A 25,433-nucleotide genomic window follows, 5' to 3' on the forward strand; every position below is an offset into this window, starting at 1 on the left:
ACTTCAATTAAATGGGAAAAGCCCGTCACGCAGCCGATAGAGACACAAATATAAGATATTGTTTTAACTTTAATAATTAAGTAATCTGGATCGTGATTTGCCATCGACTGTAAAATATTGTATAAATTTTAGTTCTTATACAAAAACGACTGAAGTACGACTAATTGGGCGATTAATTTCTGATAAAGTTTCACATAGTTAAGGGCAACAATTTACAGGCACAATTTCTGATATTCTGTTGTGGAGTAAAGCCGGCAATATCTTCCTTAAAAGTTGGAGCAACCCGGCTGAAGAAGTAACTCAATCTTACAAAAGATCACCGGCAAATAATACATTATACTGATCTCAAATAGTGTCGCGTTACTGTGGTAAGTAAGGTGGTAGAGCTCTTGGAGAGAGTTGGAGGTAAGGTTGGCAACGTACTTGTAATGCTCCTGTTTTTGCAGGGGTTCATAAGTGACGGTAGCCGCTTACTATCGAGCGGATCGAACTGTTTTAAATATTATTTGCACCCTGTTCCGCTCACCACGCATCCACTCATACATTTTTCACTGACTCTGACATCCCTAGCTCACAACCGGCTGTCTTAATCAATAATTCTACTTTTAATCACTAAATCCTTTTTTTAAAAACATAACTACGTCGAGGCTCGTAGCAGTACGTTTATCTTCCACTAGTGTGGTACCAAAAAAATATATTTTTTATTTCACCATCGTACTTCACATAAAATTAATCTGTCTGATATTTTTATTCACAACTTAAAGAACCAACAGTTATAGTTTTGTAAGTCTCTGAAAACTAACAGTAAAGAGTGAACCAGGCCTAGCTAACTAACAAAACACACATTACAAATATGATGCCAAAAATTCACTTGATATAATTGAAGTTTAGTTAAGAAAACAATTTAGCATTACTATAAATATATAAAATAATGTTTTCCTCAAGTGCCTGTGAAGTTTATATAGGTACTGAATACTTACTGCTATATAATTTTATATTAAACGCCAGTTCGTGCAAAGAGAACGTAAATTTTCTACAAATTCACTATTAGCTGGCTTAGAATTTTTCATTTATTCAACCCCTTATCACAAAGCAACGAATATGTATATTAAAATAATACTTTTTAGTGATGTTTTTTTGGGTTCAATGTTTTTTAGTAATTTTTTAAGGAATACTCAACCAAATCAAAATATTTTACACCACAACCGTTATATTACTGCCAAAAATAATCTTACACCAAATAAGTCTCCGAAAGCGACGATAATTAAAGGCATAGAAAACCCTCCTATAATTGAACATAGACAACCAAAAATTATACTTTTCCATTCAGGAGCATTTAGCGTCAACACTTGCCAGAACGTTAAAGATGTGTTTGATTTTGTTTCTTGTAAATCCTTGAAAGAAAAAAAATATAAAACAAGACCATTGCAAACGTTTAACATGAATTTACTAAAACCTTCTTCTTCTTCTTTAGAACTAATGGCTTTCAATTTTGCTACTAAAACAATTGATTGAGGAATGTAACACTTACGTCAGTAACCACTATAGATCTTTCCAATATTTTATCCTTGCTATTAATAATAACTTTTGACATTTCCGATAAATTTTGAAGAGACGCGTCAGCTTAAAGTTAATAAATACTCTTTATATTCTATATACAAAGTTTTTATTATAGGTAGGTACCAATTTTTATATATTTCCCAGAAATTACATATGAATAGACAGGTTTTATGCTGGGGTTGTGATATCTGCAATTTCTAAACTAACAATGAAAACCCTTTTTCTCTAATGAGAAGGTAATCAATTAAATATGACTTATGTGTTACCTACTCAATTGCAACTAATTAGCAATAGTGTTTGAGCTCTTACCTTCCATCCCATTTGATACGTCAGGTTGGCTTAAGTTGGATAATTCAGATGCCTTGAACATCTCGTAGTAGAAACCCTTTCGAATCATCAATTCTTCATGATTGCCCGACTCTACAACTTGTCCTTGTTTCATCACGTATATAACGTCTACATTTCGTATAGTAGATAAACGGTGTGCTACTATTATAGTTATCCGTCCTTTTGTAGCCTAATTACAAAACAATTGCAAACTTTTCGTTTTGTGATTCGAAATGTTTTAAGTGGAACATGAGATCCTATATATCATGATAGAATCAACACTGGTCAATTTGTTTATATCCTCATATTGATTTATCTGGACAGTGACTAACGAATGTGGTAAAAATCAAAATGTGGTTGGGTGCTCTTTGTAAGTTTTTTATATATTTGAATTCTATACGAATACGATACGAAGTGATTATAAAAATTCCATATTTTACACTCTGAGTATACAAAATCTATAAATAATTAAGTTTTAAAGGAGAATTGTTAAGAGATTAATAAGTAGTAAATACCAGTTAAGAAAAGGGATCTTTGCCCAATTATAATATAATACACTTCAAGCTATCGAGGTGGATATACACAAAGTTGAAAGAGTTCGGATTATTGGTGAATCATTTTCGTACACCATGTTATCACCACAAATTAAATGTGATATATACTTATTTACTAAAAGCCGTATGCAATCAGCCGATTATAATTATTCACTTTAAGCTATTTCTAGTCTAAGGTAGCAACTATTCTCAACTAACAACTACACTTCTCTTTACAAAAGAGAATTCTTTATAATTAATTATCTTTGTGTAATATCTTAAACTTATTTTAAGTTCAATAAACCTTATTTAATGCCTCCTGTACTTTAGATTCTGAAAGAGTGTCGAGAGCACTAGTAGCTTCATCAAGTATGAGAATACGTGGATTTCGCACTAAAGCACGAGCAATAGCAATCCTTTGCTTCTGTCCTCCCGATAATGCGGTACCACGGTCTCCTACCAAAGTATCATAACCCTAAAGATGTTTAAAATTATTATTATATTTTGATCGACTCGAATTAAATTGTATTTTTTCTTTTTCTATGTGTCTTGCCTTTTAACTTTTTACAAGATTTACCGATTTTCATGATTCTTTTTTAGTTTGAAGGCCACCACACAAAGCCTGTGACCAGCACTAGTGCTGGTCTCGTGGTTCCATTCAACAAATAGTTTCAAAACATTTTTTGAATATCATATCAAAAATTGACCGCTCCAGCGGGGTTCGAACCCGCGTCTCCGACTGACCGTGTCGGCGCTCTAGCCAATTAAGCTATGGAACGATGTACCCGCTAGAGCGAAATTCTTGATATGATGATTTTTTATTTTCGGTTTTAGGGGACCCTGGCGCCGTCTATAGTGAGTTCTTTACAGAGACCCGTAACTATTCAAAGTTTCATATTACAATGAACCACCACAATACACAATGGCGCCACGGTAAATATGTGTGAATGCATGTGCTATTACATAAATACACAAAAATCATAGACAATCCAATAATAATAACACACTAATAAAATAAGTAATGCATTATAAAAATCTTACAGCAGGTAGCATCATGATAAAATCGTGGGCGTAAGCAATTTGCGCCGCTTTTAATATGTCGTCATTTGAAGCAAATTTGTATCCGTAACGAATATTTTCTCGTATGCTTGTATTAAACAGTACAGGTTCCTGCTGTACCAGGCCGACCTGATCACGTAACCACCTCACAGACAGCTCACGGACGTCATAGCCGTTTACCCTAACCTATTTAGATGCTAAATTTATTACGTTGTTAACACACATAGGTAACGTTTAGTTATTACTAAGCTATGCTTTTTGTTGGATAAGAATATCACAATTGTATTTATACATTTCCTGTATTATTCTTTAGGTCCATTTAACTACCCAACCGAATTTGATTAAAAAATATATGGCAAGTAGGTTTCTGGATTATTTGTAATCAGACTCAAAGATTAAGGGCTACCTAATCCGCTAATATTTTGATCGAACTTACACTTCCATCAACGACATCATAGTATCTGGATATAAGAGCAACGACGGTAGACTTGCCACAACCAGACTGTCCAACTAAAGCCACTGACTGTCCCCTTAATATGTTAATGCTCACGCCGCTTAAAACCTAAAATAATTTTTAAATAAATATCAACACATAACCTATTCAAATAAATAAAATTATATTTCTCTGCAGTTACACTTATAAAAATGTCATGTAAGATTTGTATGTGTTGTTTTTTTAGTTATACTCGTTTTTTATTATTATTTTGAGGTGAATTTTATTTATTTTTTCCTAAAGTTGACATTATATATGTGTAATATCAACTAGAGCTTCGCTAAGGCATATAGGATTTAACAAGCCTGTCTCAAAAAATACAATTCATAATGCTCATGAATAAATTTTAGACCCAGTTTTTACCAGTATTGCAAAGAATTGTATTCAAGATACGAGGGTGCGTTTTTAAGTTCGCGGAATGAGAGGGTTGGAGGGGGTGATTAGGCTCATTAGGATCGTAACGTGTTTAGTAACTCATAATTAGTATAAATACGAGATTTCATTATTATTAGACTATTAGTCTTTGAGCTATCACCAACCAAGCAACATAATCAGGAGTGAAAAGTGAAATATGGAAAAAATCGAATATCGTGCCGTTATAAAGTTCCTTACCAAGCAAGGAAAATCAGTTGCGACCATAATGGATGAGATGTCATCGGTTTACGGTGACTCTTGTCCAGGAAAAACCATGGTGTACAAGTGGCACAGTTTGTTTAAAAAACTAAGGGAATCCCTTGAAGACGGCCCGAGGCCGGGCAGGAGCGTCAAGGTGACCACGCCAGAATTTATCCAAAAAGTCGAAAAACTTGTACTCAACGATGCTCGACTAAAGTAGAAACAACTCGCAGAAATGGTTGGCGTATCCGATACAACCATTTTTAAAATCCTTCACGATCATCTTGGCATGACTAATGTCAGCGCTAGATACCCATCTACCGAGAATGCTCACGCCGCCGCAAAAAACAACGCGTAGAGTGTTCACGTGCATTTTTGGACCTCTGCAATGAAGACAGGGATGGTGTATTGAGTCGAATTGTTACTGGAGACGAAACTTGGGTTCATCATTATGAACCTGAGTCGAAACAAGACTCTATGCAGTGACATAAAAAGGGCACAGCACCCCCCAAGAAGTTTAAGGTGTCACAGTCAGCTGGGAAACTCATGGCAACGGTCTTTTGGGTCTCAGAAGGAATATTATTGATCGATTATAAAGATAAAGGTGGGCTTCGATATTTTGAACCACCCACCCTACAGCCCAGACCTGCCCCCGAGTGATTTTTACCTCTTTCCAAAAATGAAAAAAAAAAGCTGCGGGGTAAAAAATTTACCACCGATGAAGTTAAGGAGGCAGTTTCAGCGTATTTTGAGGACAAAGACAAAACATTTTTTATGGGGGTATAAATAAATTAATTGAAAGATCTGAAAAATGTGTCCGTCTTGCAGGTGAATATATTGAAAAGGAAAAATAATTTGGTTTTTTTATTTCAACCCCTTACCCTTCATTCCGCGAGCTTAAAAACGCTCCCTCGTAGCTCAACGTATATTTGTTCTATTGATAAGTATCATGCACCACTGGATATCAATATCGAAGTGGATGTTGCGTCAGAAACGCTATTATTACGTAAATACATATATAGTAAAATTTGTTTATATCAATGACTATGATATGACAAACAAAAAAAAATTCGCAAGAACTATTTAATACATATAACGATGTTGCTGATATTGGGTTGCTGTAATTGTTGTCTTCGGTGCGACAAAGCCAGCCCTGCGGGCTGCGGCCACCAACCCGCCTGCCCAGCGTGGTGACTATGGGCAATACACATAATTTCGCGCCATTTTTGGCATGTGGCCTATGTCCAGCAGTGGACTGCGATAGGCTGAAGTGATGATGATGAAGTGACGATATTGTAAAAAGGTTTTATATAAAATTACGAAAAATTATAGGTCACAGTCTATCCAGTAACTGATAAATATAAATGCACTTTACGTGTCCAATAATTTACTTGTCTGTTCTTGAAATTATCTAAAAGCCTCTATTCCCAACAAAATTGAAATAAATTAGGAAAAAATTGCGAGAAAGTAGGTGCAGTATGGCTGTTCATATTTTTTTTGACTGCCTGCCCTGTTTAAAAACTTTATGCACGCCATTGATAAGTACCTATATAATAATAATGTTGTTTAACACCAGTTGGTTGAATAAATTATTTCATTAAATCTGACTATTAATTTAAGTATTATTTATACCTTTAACTTTATTTTTTTCTAATTTTCTATTAAATTTTATTGTACTTAGGTATAAGAAAAATTAAAATGCGGTTAGGTGTTCATAAATCCCTTTAGTACAACCTTCATACCTTCATACTTAAGAGTGTATGCTACCTCAAATTGCTTATTTTCCACTCGGCAGGATGTCCATATGTTCCAAACTACTGAATATTTAAGTTTGAAATTTATGTATGGTAAAGTTCAGGACATAAACTATCTTTCGTATGTTTCGAAAACAGGATTCCATAAAATTTACTCGATACAAAAAAATCGCAAAGTTACATCTGTTTTGTATTAAATCTTAATATCTCAGTAAATATAGAAGTTATGAATTTGATATTAAGCATGGTAATTGAAATAAGTATGAAGAACATTTTATATGTTGCGTTTTAATAAAAATAACTATTGGTAATGTTTGTGGGGAAAAAATACACCTTTCTTACCTTAATTCCAGGCCTGGAAGGATACTCAAAATATACGTTTTTAAAGTCAATGTCCCCCTCCATTAACTCAGGTTTGATTCCGCGGTCTAATAAGGGGTTAATGATTGGTCGACTGTGCAATACGTAAAATATAGAAGCACCTGCACCACGAGCTGACCCTAATGAAGTCATCAAATTGCCTATCATACCGAAATAGGACAGTGCAGTCATTACCCCGAAGAATACCTACAACATTTTTAACCAACTTCAAAAAAAGAAGGTGGTTCTCAATTCGCCTATATTTTTTTATATATATGTTACCTCACAACTTTTCACTGGGTTTACTGATTTGTATGATTTTTTTTTTTATTTTTTTCTTTGATCGAAAGTTGGGAACTTATTGAGGTATCTCTAATAATGCCTATTCAGTTGACCATTTTTTCGTTGACCTGCGTTGTATTACACCTCATAACTTTTTACTGGTTGTCCAGATTTTGATTGTTCTTTTTTATTCAAAATCTGATACCTTTCATACCGTCTTATTTAAATTTGATCATAAAGATCTGATGAGCACTTTTTGAATTATCTCTAACTTTGCGTATTTACTTGAAAATTTTTCCGTCTTCCTACGTTGTATTTCTTGTCGGTGTAATTGAAATCGGTTATTTTTTCATTTGCGAGCAAACTCAATTCCATTATATAGCTTTAAAATTAACAGTTTTACTGCCTTAGTCGTCTTTTAATATAAAAGTTAAGTGATTTATGTTTTCGATGTAGCACCTAAGTCTACAAAAACAGAATTTTTTATACTAACAGAAAACATAACATCAGCGTTGTATCGATCCGGCTCGTTTATTATTAGATAAATACCCAAGTAGAAGGCCAAAGCGTAAGAAATGAACACACATAAAAATAGAAACCCCATTGACAATCCGGTGAAAAATTCTGAAACGTTCACTTAAATGATATAGACATAACTACTTAAAATTTCAATTCAAAGTCCTTTTTTCGAAGTTTTTACTTTAAATTTTACTATTTTTACCTTTCTGTATATGGATTCTTCTGGCATCTATGAGAGATCGCCTATAACGTTCTATTTCTTTCTCTTGACCGTTAAACGCATAAACAGTTTTAATAGAACTTAGAGCTTCTTCAGCGACAGCGTTAGCTGCTCCTTTAGCCTGAGCCTGTTTCTTATACAAACGATTTGATATCTAAAATTAACAAATTCATCTAGAAGAGAACATTTAAAAACTAAACTGATATGATCTTGATCATTATCTCTATTTGATTACGAGAAAAATATCACTTAATAAATCTAGTTACAATCGGAAGTTGGGATTTCCTAATAAATCTGAACTAAAAAGTATTTTTGGAATAGTAGTGGAAAACGGACTTTCTTCTGATTCTGACATTTATTTTAAGTCGACTGTAGTTAGATTACTGTTTTTCTTTGCTGCATTACTCATAATTGTATACTTTTTAGCTAAATCCACTAATTCGTGGTACAAATTTACCGCGCCAGTTAATCCCACGAGCAGAAAAGTAATCGGCGCAGTACTGAGACAGAGTAAAGCTAGTTTCCATCCCTTCATTAAAGTCATCACAATACAACTGATTGATACTGCAATATTATATAGCAAAGCTGACACTTTGTCTCCAATACCTTCCTCTACCTTTATCATATCTCTGCAAAAATTATTGTTATAAGAACTTACAACCTGTCTAATTGAATTCCTGCACTAAGGGTTTCGTATCGCTCATTATTATGTTTAATAAAGCAAATGCATTATGTCTAGCTAACAACCTAAAACCTTAGAAACACCTGAGTTTTTATATCCCTATGTAGGTATCACTATGATCGCAAACAAGCAGAGGATCTACCTAATTAATGGAAGTGCTAACCATAGTGTAACCTGTGGAAGGTTGCAACACGATGAACATCGTCAGCGAGTTGCTGACCCTACCACCGATTCTTCCAGAAGCTCTGGCTATCTCACCTTGGAATACAACAGTACTCAAAAACACTTTTGTTTGGTTATGATCTTATGCAAGGTTTAGATTCTTCCCCAGCTATGCTGGTCCAGATTTTGAGTAAAATGCCACTGTTGAGCCTTATCTTAGTTAAGTCGTAATTATTATGTAGTTTTTCCTTAAATTTTTTTTTCTCATTGTACCAGCTATAGCAACACATATCTATTATTAAAAAAAATAATCGTCTATCAATTACGGCTATACCTTTATCCCCTTCTATATAGGAGGATGTGTAACAGAGAGACATACAGACTTCACAGTCTTAGTAATACGGTTTCAGTGGTACTTTTTGTCTACGAAACCTTAAAAACTAGAATCCTATCAATAATTATTATAATAACTCGGCCATCTTCGAAGCGAAGTCGCCAGTTTGATGCAAATCGTAATAGACCAAATCTTGGTTTAAAACAGCTCGCAGATAAGAAATTCTTATTTTAAAAATCTGTAAAATAAAGACTAAACTATAATCATTATTTACAGTCTCTAATTTTAACTAAGTCATTGTTAGCTATTATAATTCATGACATGCGGTTTTATCTTAGATTTAGTTGGAAATTTTGTGTATGTACCTACTTATAAACTTTCAATGCAATCGGTTCTGATATTTCATATCATAATAGAAGTGTATCATCTATTAATTATTAAATTGTCCATCTGCACAAAGATAAACCTTTGCAATACTTATGGAAAAGATAATATTTAGATAAACGAAATCGTACAATATTTCCAAGCAATTAAAGCTATTCTTGGGAGACCATGATAACGTACTTAAATCTACTTAAAAAGCACTAATAATATGCCAAACTGTATAAAAAACCGTAAAAAATACCTGATTTATCGCTGCCACATTCATTAGAGCTGAACCCAAATATCCACTTATCAAAAGCAAAACTCCAACACACGTATATTTTATTCCAAACTGTTGCATAGACTTTAAAAAAAGTCTTGTATAGAATTGATCCTTATTAGATTTAGCGTAGTCAATCATACTTTGAAACACATTAGCCACTAATGCTATGCTGTAAGGCATAGTTAAACCTGCTATAAATATGCTTATAAAAGCAATTGAAATGAGCAGTTTATCCCGTTTCGTAGCAAATTTAAACTGTAAAGATTAACGCTTATTAATTTTTAGCAAATAAAGTTTAAGGATATTACTGAACACATTATTGGAGCTCACTTCTTAAGAAATGATATTAATAGGCTAGAGGTGTAAAAAAATATGGGGACACATCGTGGACGTTTAACGTTAACGATAAATGACTATGGAGTGTAGAAAGTTAGAAATACTACATTGTAGTGACGCTGAAGATGAGATCTACCCTAAGCTGACCTGACGCTTTACTACGCCACATCTCTTGCGTAAAAAAGAGAACTAAATTTTTAAATAGCATGTTTATCGATTTTAAAAGTAAACTCCAGGCGCGTGTTGGAGCTGATACACTTTTTTAGCTTATTAATAAAACCCAGTTATAAAAAAAATGGTAGGCACATTTATACGTTAAAAAGATATAATGAATGTTGTTTAGAACATTTGTACTACAAAAAAATATATATGTGCATACCAATGCAAAATATGATATACTAGGAACAATTATGGTCCGATTCTTTTTTATACTTTTTAAATTTTCAATCATAGTGACAATATTGCATACACCCAACAAATTATTATTGTAGTATACAAACGACAAAATAAATAAAAATACGTAAGAAAAGTTGTTACAAAACAAAACTTGACTGACATCACAATTCGCTGACACATGACATAGCAGTAATGTATTTTAATTTTTGATTTCGTGACCACTCATTGTGTGAATGTAGCATTAACGGAGGGACGGTTTCCTCTTTTCCTGTCCCAAACTCCTCCATAATATATATGAAATCCTTCCCTGAGATATTTCTCGTCCTATAAATTTTCAATGTTTTAATGTTGATGTTTAGTCCTATACTGTATAATTTTCGTAAATATTTAGAAATCAATCAAATTAAGTTGCAACTAAACTATGTTTCTGTCCTAGTGTAATTAGTTTGTAATGGTTTAGTTACTAAAAGCTGTAGTTTTAGTTTAACACTGTGTCGTCGTTTAACAAGTGTTTGTGTCATTTTAGATTTAGGTGTAAGTGTAACAATAAAAATGACTATTTTGGCCGTTTTCAAAATTAAATTGAGATTGTTATCCCAACCGCACCGATCAATCTTCTTCGTGTTCAACCGTACTTCAGTTCACTGCAGTGATATCAACTTAGGGGTTTTCCCCCAAATTTAGAGGGAAAAAAGTGGGATGGTTTTTTTTTAGGGGTGTCATATTTGTAGGAGTATTTTTAGGGATTTTTATAACTTCAAATTGTTTTTATTTCAAAATAAGCAAAATAAAGGTGTAATAGAATAGGCCCTGGATAATCCAATCTAGTGAGTAGCGAATCATATTCATTTTTATACATACCGCCTTAGCGACATCTAGTGCGATTGCATGTTACTAAGAAAGCAGAGTTAAATAAAACGCGAGGTAAAACTGCGTACAAATACGTTGAGTCGTTGATTATTATTTGTTATTTGCTTGTTCAATTCGTACGTTTATCAGCAAGTCATTCGTTAAAATATCTAATGTTAGAGAAAAAAAGTATTACCAAAAATATACTATTATTTGTTTAATGATATTATACTATTTATTAATTATTTTTAATGTATTATTTATTTAAAAATATTTAACTATTTGTTTTATAAATAATAATAAAAAATTAGGGGTTTTTGATTGGGGATTTAGGGGGATAAATTTTTGAGAGCCACAGACTGGGTAAAAAATCTGAAAGTTTGTATGGATGTAAGGTTTACTCGTATGTGAATATTTTATAAGTTTGCGACAAGAGACAAAATATTAGAGCTATTCTGATGTCCAAAATAAACCAAAAGATATATCCAAAAATTGCTGTCCAAAGTCCACTATTCCACGCGGACGAAGTCGCAGGCACAGCTGGTTATATTTATCAATACATACAATAAAAATGTAACCTTGGACTTGGGACCTTTACCAACGCAAATGACACCCAAAACAATTTTTGTTAGAATTTTTGCCTGTTTGTCTGTGCGTTTGTGCACGCTCATCTTAGAAACGGCTTATCCGATTTAGATTTGGTATTCAAAAATATATTGTGGTAAGCTTCACTTAACTTAGTTTGTTTTATGTCAATCGGTTCATTAAAAAAAATTGCTTGCATACAAAGTACACATCAGAAGTAACACTTCTTTGGCAAACTAATTAAAAAGAGAATTGAAAGAAAAAACAAAAAGCCAACGTCACGCGGTGTTCCCAGGCGGTCACTCATCCAAGTAGTGACCGCTCCCGACGTTACTTAACTTCGGTGATCGGATGAGAACCGGTACATTGAACGCGCTTTCGACGTTTAAAATTCGTGACGCTGTGACTCGTTTGATCCGTAAAAATTTTACCCTTCATGCGCCTAAAGAAGTACACTTCAAAAAGTTATGCCAATTTAAAGAATCACGTTGAACATGTAAATACCCAAAACGAAGTCGCAGGCACAGCTAGTATGACATATAACGTTTAGACATTATGTAACATTTAGAAATGTATTGTTTAATTTTAGAATTTTATGTGTTTCTGTGATATTCCATTTAAACTTATTTTTTATTGAAATACTATTTTCATTGGTTTCATTCGAGCATCTGAATATATAATAGTATATTCTTGACTATTTAAAATACTATTTTAAAACTAGATAATTTTCTAAGAGAAAGGTTAAAAAAACAGGAACTTTATTTAAAAAAAAAATGTAAAAATAAAATTAATTCATTACAGCAAAGAGTTAGACGTCTTTAAAACAGGAAGTTGCCTCTCAGAGGAATCATCAATTACTTAAAAACGCAAATTTTCATTGACACAGATTTATATTATTAAATAAATCAAAACATGGCTACAATAGATTTATGTAACAATTTGAATCGAAAAAAGGAGTAAATGTATTTAAAACTATTTTCTATTTATTATTTTCACATACCCATTTTACCTATATTAAAATAATAGTTTAATAAAAATTTTAGGGACTTTTTTAAAAAAGTGTCAACACTTCACTCACTCACACATAGTTAAAAAAGTGGCTTCAGTTTTTTGTTCAAGGTGCGTTATCTATTTTTTTTTTACTTGATCTATGATTGCACCACAAATAATATAGAATATTAGTACGTCAAAATAAAAAAAATAAGCAGTAACTGTTATGTTGGTAAAAAACGTGTATTTTTATACTTGAATAAATAACTGCCACTTGCTAATAAGAAATAAAATAAACGAAATATTTTTTATGAACTCAATTTTTATTTCATAGAAATAATTGTGCAACTCGATATTTCAAACAATTATATATGTATATTAATAACATTACATTACTGTTTTCTTCTCTTTTTTCTTTGTGGACTTGTGTGAACTACTGAATATTTATTTATGAAAAGTTCCTCATATATTGAACTATTTGAATTTGGACTTAAATATTGAGAAATTTCCTTATAAAGTAATTTTTTGTAACTATCTTCATTAGTTTTAGTTTCTGCACATATAAAATTTTTCTCATTTGGTTCTTTACCCCTTTTAACATTTATAAATGTATCTTTTAATTCTAGAATTTTCTGTGTGTTCTGTTCTATTTTATTTAACAAAGTTGTTTCCATAGATTTTAGTCGAGCATCTAAATAAGCAATAATATGTTCTTGATTACTTTGTAAACACTGTTCTTTGATCAGATGAGTGCCGTCTTGTTGATCAGGTTCTTGAGGTAACGGTCGTTTTAATAACGACTTAGTAGAAGTTTTAATAGGTGATTGAGGCATTTCTTTCATTTTTATTGTATCATCTAGCTTATCGAGACATGTCTCCAAAACATCTTTCATTCTCATATTAAACTTTCTTTTCTTTTCAATATCTGCAATTCTTTCTGATGTGATTTTATTTTTTATTTGTGGAGTTTTTGGCAGCTGCTGACACTTGGTGGCTGGTGGTGGCACAATCATTTCAATGGTGTTCGGTCCAGGAGCATCAGATGATACTACTTCTGTTATTTCTTGTTTTGGTGTTACATTATCATATTCTACATCTAGAATTTCTAGAACTTTAATTTTCGAAGGTGGAGCTCTTTTATCTATATTAGTTTTTATACATTTCTTAATATTCTTAGATCCTACTTCACTTTTAATTGGTATATTTAGAGGAGTAGATGGTGAAACCTTCTCAAGTTTACCTGTTACTGGTATTGGACTTTGTATATGAATCTTCTTTTCTGACAATATTTTAATTTTAGGCTCCTCTTTCACAAAAATTTCATTACTTTTTTGAAGTGGAACATTATTTGACTGAATTTCTGTTAAGTTATTACCACTTGACAATATATTTATATTACTATATGAATTTATTTCACATACATTCTTGGCAGTTGGCTCTTGGATAACTTGCTTACCATCCACAATATTGATATTGATGTCTGAGTAAGGTGGGACCACGAGCATAGGTTGTGGCAAGACTTTACTGTCAGCTTTTGAAGGCAAAGTTAGTCGAGGATAGCGTGTCTTGAATAAACCTTGTTTAGGTATCCCTGTATCAATTCTTGTAGAAAGATTTATATTGTCTGAATTGTACCGCGAAGAAGAGTCCATCAGCTCACCATTTGTTAAAAAATCACCATATTTTAAGGAAAAATTGGCCTTTTTATCATTAAAAATTACCTCATTTTCAATATCTTCTAACATTATAAGGTTAGGATATAATTTAGCTTTTTGCTGTGATTGGTCTACAAATCGGGTGGGATCACAAAAAGGTCCATTTTCTGTTGGTATTGCATCAAAAGTTAATTTGTCTTTCTAAAAATAAACAAATAGGTAGAACAATTATTTAGTCATGAACAGTCATTTATTGACTATAAATCTTTCATAAATAAAAATGACATAAATTTGTATGTTTTATTCAACTTTACGTAAAGTTGAGTAGTGGCCATATTGACGATGATGGCAGATTTGCCTCTTACTATAAATAAATATCTGTATTTGTATATTTGTTTCTGATCTGGCCTTTGTAGGTTTCACCATCGAGCCTTGAAGAACACATAAAGCCATTGATCCCAGTTGTTATCATAGATACATGACAGCAATTGTTACTCATGGTGGGTGATTATCCAAAAGCCCACCGTAGAGCATCATAGCTGAGTAAGCCATCTTTTATATGAACAAGTGGCCTTTTCCGAGCAGGATATCTGCAAGGTGATTTAGTTTAGCTTAGTTCATACCATACTTTCACACTTATATAATTATATTACCAGCTGACTGGCTGATTAAAATCAGTTAAGTAGTTTAGAACTCCATCGCGGACAAACAATGTGACACATCATTTATATATATTAAGATAGCATATTAAGGATATTAAGGATGTTAAGTCTGAAAAAGAAAGAATGAACATAAAACTCTTTTTTACCATGTATAAAAAAAGCAAGCATAGACAATTTCTGAATTTTTCAGACTGCAAGCTTATAAATCTCTTAATACTAAAAATTTTAATCAATCTAAATTATAGTAATACAATAAAGCATTTATAAAGTTCAACAAATGATATTGACGAACTGGAGCTACTTGAGCATAGTTTTATTAACTTGTGTATACATTGGAGGCAATTATTCGAAAAGTAAACACCAGTCAACAACCTCGCACTTGGGACTTTTATAGATATAGTTCAACTTTTTAATAATATATTTACCTTATAGTTCATAAAGTTTTCTTCCTTGAAATGATGTTGACAAACCACTCTATTCTTTAGTTGGGAAACTTTGAGATCAAGAAATTCAAGTCTATGTGCGTTCACGAGCCACTGGTGGCATCGTATTTTCTCAAACACTGGGTAATGAAACATATGAGTCTTTCCATCCGACTTCACTGTACAGTTACGGTACGTACATCGGCAACCACCCATTTTATAATACTAAAATATAATAAACCATCAAAAACTACTATTATAGTACATACACACTCGACCGTAACAAACAATTTTCGTAAAATACTTACAACACCGTTTTACTCGTACGTAAAAAATGTTTGTAAAAAAAACAATAAATGGAATATTTAGATATTGATATTTTTAATATAATAGTTTATAAATACTAAATAGCAATAATGTAGATTGATTGATTGTTTTAAAAGCAATTATGTTACTTTACAAAATTGATGAAATTTCTGACACGTAAATAAAAGTTAACTGTCATATTGTCAAAACTAATGTCTGTCAAACAACAGATTAAAACAAGATAAGCTTATTGGGTTAAATTCATAGAGCATAGAGGTTAAAATTATCAGTGTTACGTCCTCCAAGCTCCATGATATCTACCCCACCCCAGCCTGCAAAATCATGATATTTGTAATAAAAAAAAAAAAAACAAATCTAATTTTCAATAGCTCAATTCAACTTCGTTGTCCTTTTAAATTGCTCACCTTAAATTATTTAATTAAAAATAAAAAAAGTCGTTGAAAAATATTCATTTATCAATAATTTCAAACTCCTATATCTTTTGGTGTATACAATATTTTAAATTGCTCATAGTATTAATAAGCTGCTCAAGTTTCATTTATAATTGCTCAAGTACAGTTTGGAACAGCTCCACTTTCCTTAATTTTTAAATAAATATATATAGTTCGAACAAATTTAACGTTTATATGTGGTTTATATCATAAGACAGGTGAGCGCTGCGGATGCGCAAAGACAATGTTGGGAAGCAAAAAAATTGCGGATATTCGTAATAAAAAAATACTAATCGATAGATTTTCAATAGCTCAATTCATCAACGTTGTCCTTTTAAATTGCTCACCTTAAATTATTTAATTAAAAATCAAAAACGTCGTTGATAAATATTCATTTATCAATATTTTCAAACTCCTATATCTTTTGATGTATACAATATTTTAAATTGCTCAAAGTGTTAAAGAACTGCTCAAGTTGCATTTATAATATAGCTCAAGTACAGTTTGGAACAGATCACAAGAACAGATTACAAAAATTATTATTATGTCCATGCTACGTCCATGGTTACGGTTTATGGAATATGGAAAAAAATATAAAATATGGAAAAAAAGAAGTATCATCTTTGTAGGTATATCAGAAAGTGTCCGTCCAAAGTAATTAAATAGGAAACGCCACTATGGCACGAGGGTAATTTTCGAATAAAGCACTAAAAATTAAGGAATATGTAGATGTAGATACATAAGGATAGAAATACTTTTATTAGAACGAAGTTCCTTACGGCAGGCTTGACATTTGGCTGGGCGACCGAACTGAAATAAATGTGATACTAAAACCGTAAGAAAAATATATAACGGAAGTGACGTAATATCAGTCACACGACTGTATAATATGACGTTTGTAAAACTAAAATATTACTAGTAAACTTTTTTTTTGGAACGAAGTTCCTTACGGCCGGCTTGACATTTGGCTGGGCGACCGAACTGAGAAAAATGTGAGGCTAAAACCGTAAGAAAAATATATAACGGAAGTGACGTAATATCAGTCACACGACTGTATAATATGACGTTTGTAAAACTAAAATATTACTAGTAAACTTTTTTTTGGAACGAAGTTCCTTACGGCCGGCTTGACATTTGGCTGGGCGACCGAACTGAGAAAAATGTGAGGCTAAAACCGTAAGAAAAATGTATAACGGCAGTGACGTAATATCAGTGACACGACTGTATAACATGGCGTATGTAAAACCGAACTCATTTATCATTAACGCTATAAATGTTTGGTGTTTTTTGCTAAAACGCCGAATGAAATAATATAAAATAAAACATTTACTAACCTTTTTTTTCAAATTGTGTTGCTTCTATACTATCCGAAGGAACTTCGTTCCTACCTGGTGTCCCATGACATCACATAATTTTTAAGTATTATTAGTGGAATTCTAATATACTTACTAATGTGATAAATGATACACTTGCTACTCCGGTTCCATTGGGCTCGGAGTCTGCATTACTATGACATTGAAAGGACGGATAGATTTGTTTGATGAAAAAAAAGGTTAATGTCGTATTTTTACAAATATTTGAGGCAGGTAAAAAAACAAACATTTTAACATTAAATGAAATGTATGAACGCACATAAGTTACGAGCGTCTACACCATATTAAGTAGGTAAAAACTTTTTAAATTATTTATGTAATTTTATACTGTCGACAAAAATAAATAAAGACACGAATAAAGACACGTGTTTTTTTTATTTCACTTATTAGTTTGAATTATTATTATTATTATTTTGTTTGATTTATTTTATTTTATGGCATTTGTTATTTTTTAAAATACTAAATTTCTTAAATATTTTTATGTACTTAATTAAAAACCAATCAACAAAGTTAAAAAAATTAAGAACTAGAAAATTTATATAAAATTCAACATTTTTTTTTCAAATTGTATTGCTTCTATACTATCCGAAGGAACTTCGTTCCTACCTGGTGTCCCATGACACCACATAATTATTATTTACTTTTACAATTTTTATCACAATTGTTACTTTATATTCACTTGCAAAAGCTCTTTATAATCCACAATATTTCTTAAAGTTATAATTCTTTTGGCGCGTTAGGGAAAAATGATGAGAGTTAATTTATAAGTTGCGCGCGCACATCGTCACAAAAAACCGACACCCTGAAGTTAACTAGTCAACGAAGAAGAAGTTAGTAACGTAAAGTTAGCTAGTCAATGAAATATAACTTCTTACATGTGTACAAAAGTACACACATACTTTTTTTATTTCAAAGTTATCTTAAAGTAACTGTTTAGGTTATATATACAAAATATTTTTCGAACACAGCATACTTCACGTTTTTGAATATCATACCAAAAATTGACCGCTCCAGCGGGGTTCGAATCCGCTTCTCCGACTGACCGTGTCGGCGCTCTAGCCAATTAAGCTATGGAACGATGTACCCGCTAGATGGAAATTTTTGATATGATGATTTTATTTTCGGTTTAAGCGAACTGTGGCGCCGTCTATAGTGAGTTTTTTACAGAAACCTGTAACTATTCAAAGTTTCATATTACAATGAAAATCTTTGACAGGAGACGACACCATGCTATTTTTAATATGTACTATTTTATTTTTGTGTTACCCACACATTAGGAATTCTAAACATTTTTGAATATCATATCAAAAATTGTCCGCTCCAGCGGGGTTCGAACCCGCGTCTCCGACTGACCGTGTCGGCGCTCAAGCCAATTAAGCTATGGAACGATGTACCCGCTAGATCAAAATTTTTTTTTTTCGCTTAAACCGAAAATAAAATCATCATATCAAAAATGCCGGCGAAATCGGCTTACTGCCGTTACCACACAGCACAAGGACATCATGCATATACATATACATACATAAACATCAACATACATATATGTGTATACATACAAATACTACGTATATACATCTCAAATATCTGAAGTAATTTTAAAGAGCAGATAGGCCTTTAGATTGTTTTTAAATGTGAATGAGTCTTGGGAGATTATTCCAAATGTTAGCAACGCGTAAAATAGGAATTTAAGGAAGTTAGTGCTATGCCCAGGAACTTCCAGCATCGTTGTTATGCAAGATCGTCTAGAGTGTGGAGGTAACTTGAAACTGAACCGAAGGTGATAAGTAGACTTTAGATGGTGGAGAATGTTGTAAAAGAAAAAAGGGAGTGTATTACACGGCGAAGGTGGATAGGAACCTACTTAAGTTGAATACGAAAATAAAGCGTATTGCAAGATCTTGTAGATGTTCTAATTTATTAAGTAGCTCCTGTGACACGTTCAAATATACATCTGCATAGTCGAGAATGGGTACGAGAAGAAATTGCGCATGCCAAATTTTTAGTTTATTGAGGTAAAACCGATTAAAATGGTCAATATTAGTCTCCGTAGTCAAGTCTCGTTGAATTTTTGAGAAAAGTTTTAAGGTGTAAATTTTCTAGTTTTACTTAATTTCAAAAGAAATTCGTGATTGTTGTTATTAAGATTCATATAAAAAAACGATACCAATAAAAGTTTCAATATAATAAATTGATTAATCATTACATAGTATAAAATTTGCTTCCCGCTGTCCATATGCTTACATCTTTAAAACTACACAACAGATTTTGCGGTTTTCTTTATTAAATAGAGTGATTCCAGAGGAAGGTTGTGGATGTATTATACATATAAACATAGTAGAAGAACACTAATCGTTTTTGCAACCGTGCGAATCCGGGGCGGGTCGCTAGTAATAAATAAACCGACCTATTAAAATCACATTGATGGTTTTTATGAGTAGGTATATGATACGCTACAACAAAAGCGGGGTCATTTTGACTCTCGACTCCAACTTCGTTTCCAACAACAAAATTAGCGACTCCAGCTAAGGGTTAAATATTAATCCGTGTGGCAAAAATAGTGAGGCTATTTTTGAAAATTATGTATTCGTAATAAAATGATTAGTTATCTGGTTTTTATGACTAATTTTTAATAGATATTACGGCTACACGGACCAATAAACGAACATTTATCATGATTTGATTGATAACAATGAGTAGATAAACTATTTTATAATTATCAAATATGTGCGCAATATTGAACAATTATAAAATATATCAGCTGAAAAATACGCAACAACATAAGCAACTGTGTGAGCTGTTACTCACTTTACGTAAGTAACTGTGCAGGGTTATAAGTCGTTTTATTGTTTCTCGACATCGGGAGTTCCACAGGGCTTTCATTTGGGACATTTTTAATAATAATAATACGCTTCAGCCTGTAACATCCCACTGCTGGGCATAGGCCTCTTTCCCCATGTAGGAGAAGGATCAGAGCTTAATCCACCACGTTGCTCCAATGCGGGTTGGCGGATATATTCCTTACTATGAGTAACGATCGCTATCAGGTGTACATGATAACAACCGGGACCGACGCGACAGCTTAACGTGCTCTCCGAGGCACGGTGGGGAGACCCGCAAGGACTGCACAAACACCCTGACCACGGCAAACACCTGTATGGCCAATACAAATGTTTGTTGTATGCGAGGATCGAACCCACAACCGCCAGCGCAACATGCACAATCCATGGCTGTGACTGTTGCGCCAAAGCGGCGTCAATGATAATATTAATTGCGGCGGTAATAATAATAATAATAATAATAACTTTATTTGTTAAACACACTGATACAACATGAAAAATTTAACACAATATTTTAGAAATAAAAAAAAATATATAATAAAAATTAACAATATAAGAAGATCGAAACGCGGCAACAGTGTGTTTCACAAAAAGGTAAAGCCCTGACACTTTTTTATAGGACCACCATTAGTTGTCCCATTTTGGCGACAATAGTAAAAAGAATAATAAAAATAGTAATAATGCGAATTGAGATTAAACAAATATTAATTATATTAATATACAAATACACTAATGAATACAATAAATTATAAAATGTGACATATTAAAGATAACATATGACCTACATGACAATGCACATATTCATGAACACATACACACACACATATACACAAAAACACATATACACACAGTAGTACTGAACACAGATGACCAAATCAACGAATGCTACTAAGATGACAATGAATGTATGTAATTTATCACGATCAGCGACTAAAAATACTACGTACGACGAAAATCATGACAAGTGACGGCAGACTACCAAGTAGAAAACCAATATAACCATAGTAGAAACCAACCTCTATGTCGTGTTTGGTCGCATGATTTGTATTAGCTTATAGTTTGTATAGATAACTTAGTTGCTATTGCCATTGACTATGAACGTGGTCATCTAGTGTGTGAAATTGCTTCGAGTTGAATATTTTTTGAAAGTGCATCATACATATTTGAAAATTATAGTAATTAAGAAATTACTATTAGATTATACAAAAGTAAGTTTTCGTTCTTTGGCGTTTACAAATCTTTCCACAATTTTTCAAATTTAATAGTTTGTAAAACATCACTTTCTATTACATTAGCGAGATCGCTGCAAATTTATGCTGATTGAGTGTGGACCGCTGCATTAAAGAATATAACCACAACCTCTCTTCCCATGGATGTCGTAAAAGGCGACGATAAGGGATAACACAGTTTCACTACCACTGGATACCCTGGTAACACAGGATACCCTGTTGCGGCGGTGGACGGAGGACCTGGCCGCGTCGGTCCCCGGGCAGTGGATGGTGGACGCGGTCAGGCCAGTCCTTCGTGAATGGGTGAGGCGGCGGTTCGGGCCGCTGACCTTCGGTAAGTACCTACACCAAATCGCGCGACGGCAGGCGTCTCCGCCTGCTACCAGTGTGGGGCGCCAGATGATACGGCGCTCCACACGCTGGAGGTGTGCGCCGCGTGGGACTCGCAGAGGCGCGCGTTTTCGGCGGTCCACGGACGGGATCTCTCACTGCCGAGCGTCGTAAAAGCCATTCTCGACAGTGAGAGATCGTGGCAGGCAGCTGTCTCCTTCTGCAAAGAGGTTATGACGCAGAAAGAGACCGCAGAGTGGGCCAGGGAGAATGACGTCTCCGCTGACCCACTTCGGCGTAGACGTACGGGAGCAAGGAGGAGACTGTTTGCCCAACTCCTCCCCCCTCGTAATAGTGGGGTCGCCGGCCGATAGTCGGGGGACATCGGCCGACCGGACGACACGACTCCACATGTCTGAGGGGTGGTCTTGTTGTGAGCGTGGCCACCCCCACCATTGTGCCGGGGCCCGGAGGTTTCGTCCGGGCCTACCTCGACGCTACCTATTAAATACAACACTAAATATTACTCCGTCTGTACGTGACTTAGGTGTCATGCTAAACAAAAAATTAAACTTTATAGAACACATTGATTTAATTGCGTCACGTGCCTGGAAAGTTTCTGGTCTGGTTAAGAGAGCATGTAAAGACTTTAAAAATCCTGCTTCTATCCTTATCCTGTATAAAGCCTAATTACGTAGTGTCATTGAGCATATCTTGAGCATGTGTCCCCTACCTGGAACCCTAACTTTAATATACATATAGACAGAATTAAACCATGCATCGTAGTTTCACACGCTTTCTGGCATGTAAGGATCCAATTTGTACCTATCGCGCGGATCATCCACACTAGATTATCACACTTCAGTTTAAGTTCTCTTGAGATGCGATGAAAAATTTGTGATTTGAAAACTCTTTACAAGATTCTACGCGGGCAGTTGAATTGTTCGGATATCGTCCTGTGAATCAACATCAACGTCAATAGATCTATCCCTAGACATCCCTATAACAAAATTTTCTTTCCTTCCCGTACCAGGACTATAATGGTGGAAAATGTGCCCTTCTCAACAGATTAATGGGAACATACAATGAATTATTGTTAAGAGGCAATATTGATATCTTTTTTTCTATTGACTGTAAAGAGTTTGTCAAAAATTGTTGGGTTGCTTACAATTCGTTAAATTAAGAGTTCTGTTGGAATTTTGTGATTTTTTATTAGACTTAGCCGTGCTTTTATTTTGTATTGGTTTATACCTGTATACTCTATGTGCTCACTAGCTGTTGTATAAATAAATGCTGTATACACCTTAAAAGACAAATCATACTGTGTTGTATGTTTAACTGTGATATAATTGTAATGTTCTTATGATGTGTCGATGGTGTGTCTGTTTAATAAATAAACTATAGATAGATATATATCTATCTTCTATACTAATAAATGGAGAGTCGGTTTTATGTTCGGTTAATACTGCGAAAATTACTAAACCGATCGGATTAATACTTAGACCATAAAATACAGCGTGTACGGGGGAGGTTTTAAAATATGATATGTTGGCGATTACTTATCGTGTAAAAAAATATGGACGGCCAGGGATCACTAGTGTACATATGCTGACCACGCAAACGTTGTTTTCGCATATATATATTTACAAGAATTGCTCGTTTAATAGTATTAGATATAACTAGATCGGCAAACAAACGTACGGCTCACCTGATGGTAAACGATTACCGTAACTTATTGACGTCTGCAACGCCAGAAGCATCATAAGCGCGTTGCCAACTCTATTCCCCATTCCTCCCAGGAGCTCTGGTCACCTTACTTGAACTAACAGGACACAATTCTGCTTGAAAACAGTATTATTTAGCTGTGTCTTATATAAGGTCGAGATACTACCCCAGTAGGGCTGCTCCATATTTTATGCAGGAAAATTTCCTGCTGTGCTCTACCTCAGATGAACTATTTACAAACTTACATGCGTCTTCGGTGCGACAAAGCCAGTCCTGCGGTCACCAACCCGCCTGCCCAGCACCTGCTGGGCAGGCGGGTTGGTGAGCTCATGTTTGTTGCCCATAGTCACCTGACTATGGGCAACAAACATGAGCTCACGCCATTTTTGGCGCGAACTTGTGGAGGCTTGTAGTGGACTGCGATAGGCTGAAGTGATTACACATTACGTATTGTAGATAATATATTGTTACAGTAACATTTTGAATATGGTCAATTACAATATCCATTACAAACTATTGTGTTCTTAATCTATACATCTTCTATACATATAAATAAAATAGAAATGTCTATCTGTGATTTCAAAATAACTGTTTTTTCAAGTGCATTTAGTTATTTACATGATACTAAAATTTAAAAATTTTAAATTATTATATTAAAAATTTTTGTTTGTTTGTTGGTCCAGGCTACCCTTTTGAACGGGTGAACCGATTATATGAGACTTTCACTAGAAGATAGAGGAAGTAGTGGAACAACATATAGAATACTTTTTAGCCCGAAATTCTCGCGAAATCAGGATTTACGCGAGAAAACCGTGTTTACCGCACACCAATACCTACCGCCCAGATAGATATGAAATAACCAAACGTTTTCTATTCAATACGACAATTTCTGCGAGCAAAATCTGTACATCTATACTAAATTTATAAAGCTGAAAAGATTTTTTTAAACGTGCTAATCTCAGAAAACTGTTTCGAATTGAATAATTCTTTTTGTGTTATGGATAGCCCATTTGCCGATGAAGGCTATAATTTTTTTCTCAAATTAACGCGTGTGAAACCGCGGGACGCAGTTAGTCGTAAAGCTGAACGAGAAAAATGGTTTGGGTTATTGTTAGAGTTTTCACAACTCGGCCCCATTTCAACTGCCGCAGTAGCGCGCAGATGAAGTTCATTTCACGTAACACGTTAATTTTATACCAACGATCACAATAACTGTAACTTATCTATTACTACTTATAAGATATATGTAATGTATTAAGTAAAAATATTGTCGATTTGTCTTCGTGTATGATAAAATAATTTATTATTTTAGTTTTTAGATTTAGGTACATAACTACTACATACATATGCTATAATACAACAAGCATGTGATATGTTTCAGCGTATCAATAAACTAATAATTTTGACCTACTTTAACTGTTAGGCTTATATACAAAAACGTCTGATGGAATATTCAGGTATAGGTATATAAATAGCCCATGAGCCGAGTCCTTAACCTAAAATCTAAAAAATACTAAATGTAATTAAATTATCATTAAAAACATTAATTTGTAGAATAACATTTGAGCTGTGCTGCGTGTTTCACGCAATAGTGGGTGATATGAGTTTAACGAATACATAGATTAAGAACGTGTGGTTTAGCCTTTGTGCGCGTTGTGTTTGTGATTATTAAAAAACAAAGGTGAGTGACTGATCTTATATAATATTAAAATAAGTTAAATGAAAAGCTGAAATTAATTT

General features: G+C 33.6%; 2 protein-coding genes and 1 pseudogene across 2 annotated transcripts in view; all 3 read right to left on the bottom strand.

Annotated features, from left to right (window-relative positions):
• LOC123656586 (ATP-dependent translocase ABCB1-like) overlaps positions 1-10,333 on the bottom strand; it is a 29,788-nt gene extending 19,455 nt beyond the window's left edge. The window contains exons 1-13 of the mRNA XM_045592256.1: positions 10,262-10,333; positions 9,526-9,801; positions 9,038-9,138; positions 8,180-8,351; positions 7,705-7,876; positions 7,477-7,607; positions 6,684-6,908; positions 3,916-4,041; positions 3,462-3,665; positions 2,725-2,895; positions 1,870-2,077; positions 1,532-1,623; positions 3-107 (exon numbers count right to left, since the gene is read on the bottom strand). Of these exons, the coding sequence (XP_045448212.1) occupies positions 3-107; positions 1,532-1,623; positions 1,870-2,077; positions 2,725-2,895; positions 3,462-3,665; positions 3,916-4,041; positions 6,684-6,908; positions 7,477-7,607; positions 7,705-7,876; positions 8,180-8,351; positions 9,038-9,138; positions 9,526-9,801; positions 10,262-10,333 (2,055 nt within the window). The remainder of the gene's footprint in view (positions 1-2; positions 108-1,531; positions 1,624-1,869; positions 2,078-2,724; positions 2,896-3,461; positions 3,666-3,915; positions 4,042-6,683; positions 6,909-7,476; positions 7,608-7,704; positions 7,877-8,179; positions 8,352-9,037; positions 9,139-9,525; positions 9,802-10,261) is intronic.
• Positions 10,334-11,982: 1,649 nt separating this feature from the next.
• On the bottom strand, positions 11,983-12,101 carry LOC123656785 (annotated as a pseudogene).
• Positions 12,102-13,004: 903 nt separating this feature from the next.
• On the bottom strand, positions 13,005-15,833 carry LOC123656297. The gene is made up of 3 exons (XM_045592003.1): positions 15,750-15,833; positions 15,445-15,666; positions 13,005-14,558 (listed from the first exon to the last, which is right to left on the bottom strand). Exons 2-3 carry the CDS (start codon positions 15,655-15,657, stop codon positions 13,095-13,097), a joined length of 1,677 nt encoding a protein of 558 aa, XP_045447959.1. The 5' UTR covers positions 15,658-15,666; positions 15,750-15,833; the 3' UTR covers positions 13,005-13,094.
• Between the last annotated feature and the right edge of the window lie 9,600 nt (positions 15,834-25,433).

This window comes from Melitaea cinxia, chromosome 9 (assembly GCF_905220565.1).
Source record: "Melitaea cinxia chromosome 9, ilMelCinx1.1, whole genome shotgun sequence".
Taxonomy (NCBI): Eukaryota; Metazoa; Arthropoda; class Insecta; order Lepidoptera; family Nymphalidae; genus Melitaea; species Melitaea cinxia.

Bases quoted from the DNA above. Each gene is read 5' to 3' on its own strand.
- LOC123656297 (XM_045592003.1), bottom strand. From the start codon at position 15,657: ATGGGTGGTTGCCGATGTACGTACCGTAACTGTACAGTGAAGTCGGAT. The intron at 14,559-15,444 runs GTAAATATATTA...GTTTATTTTTAG, and splicing joins AAAACTTTATGAACTATAAG to AAAGACAAATTAACTTTTGA.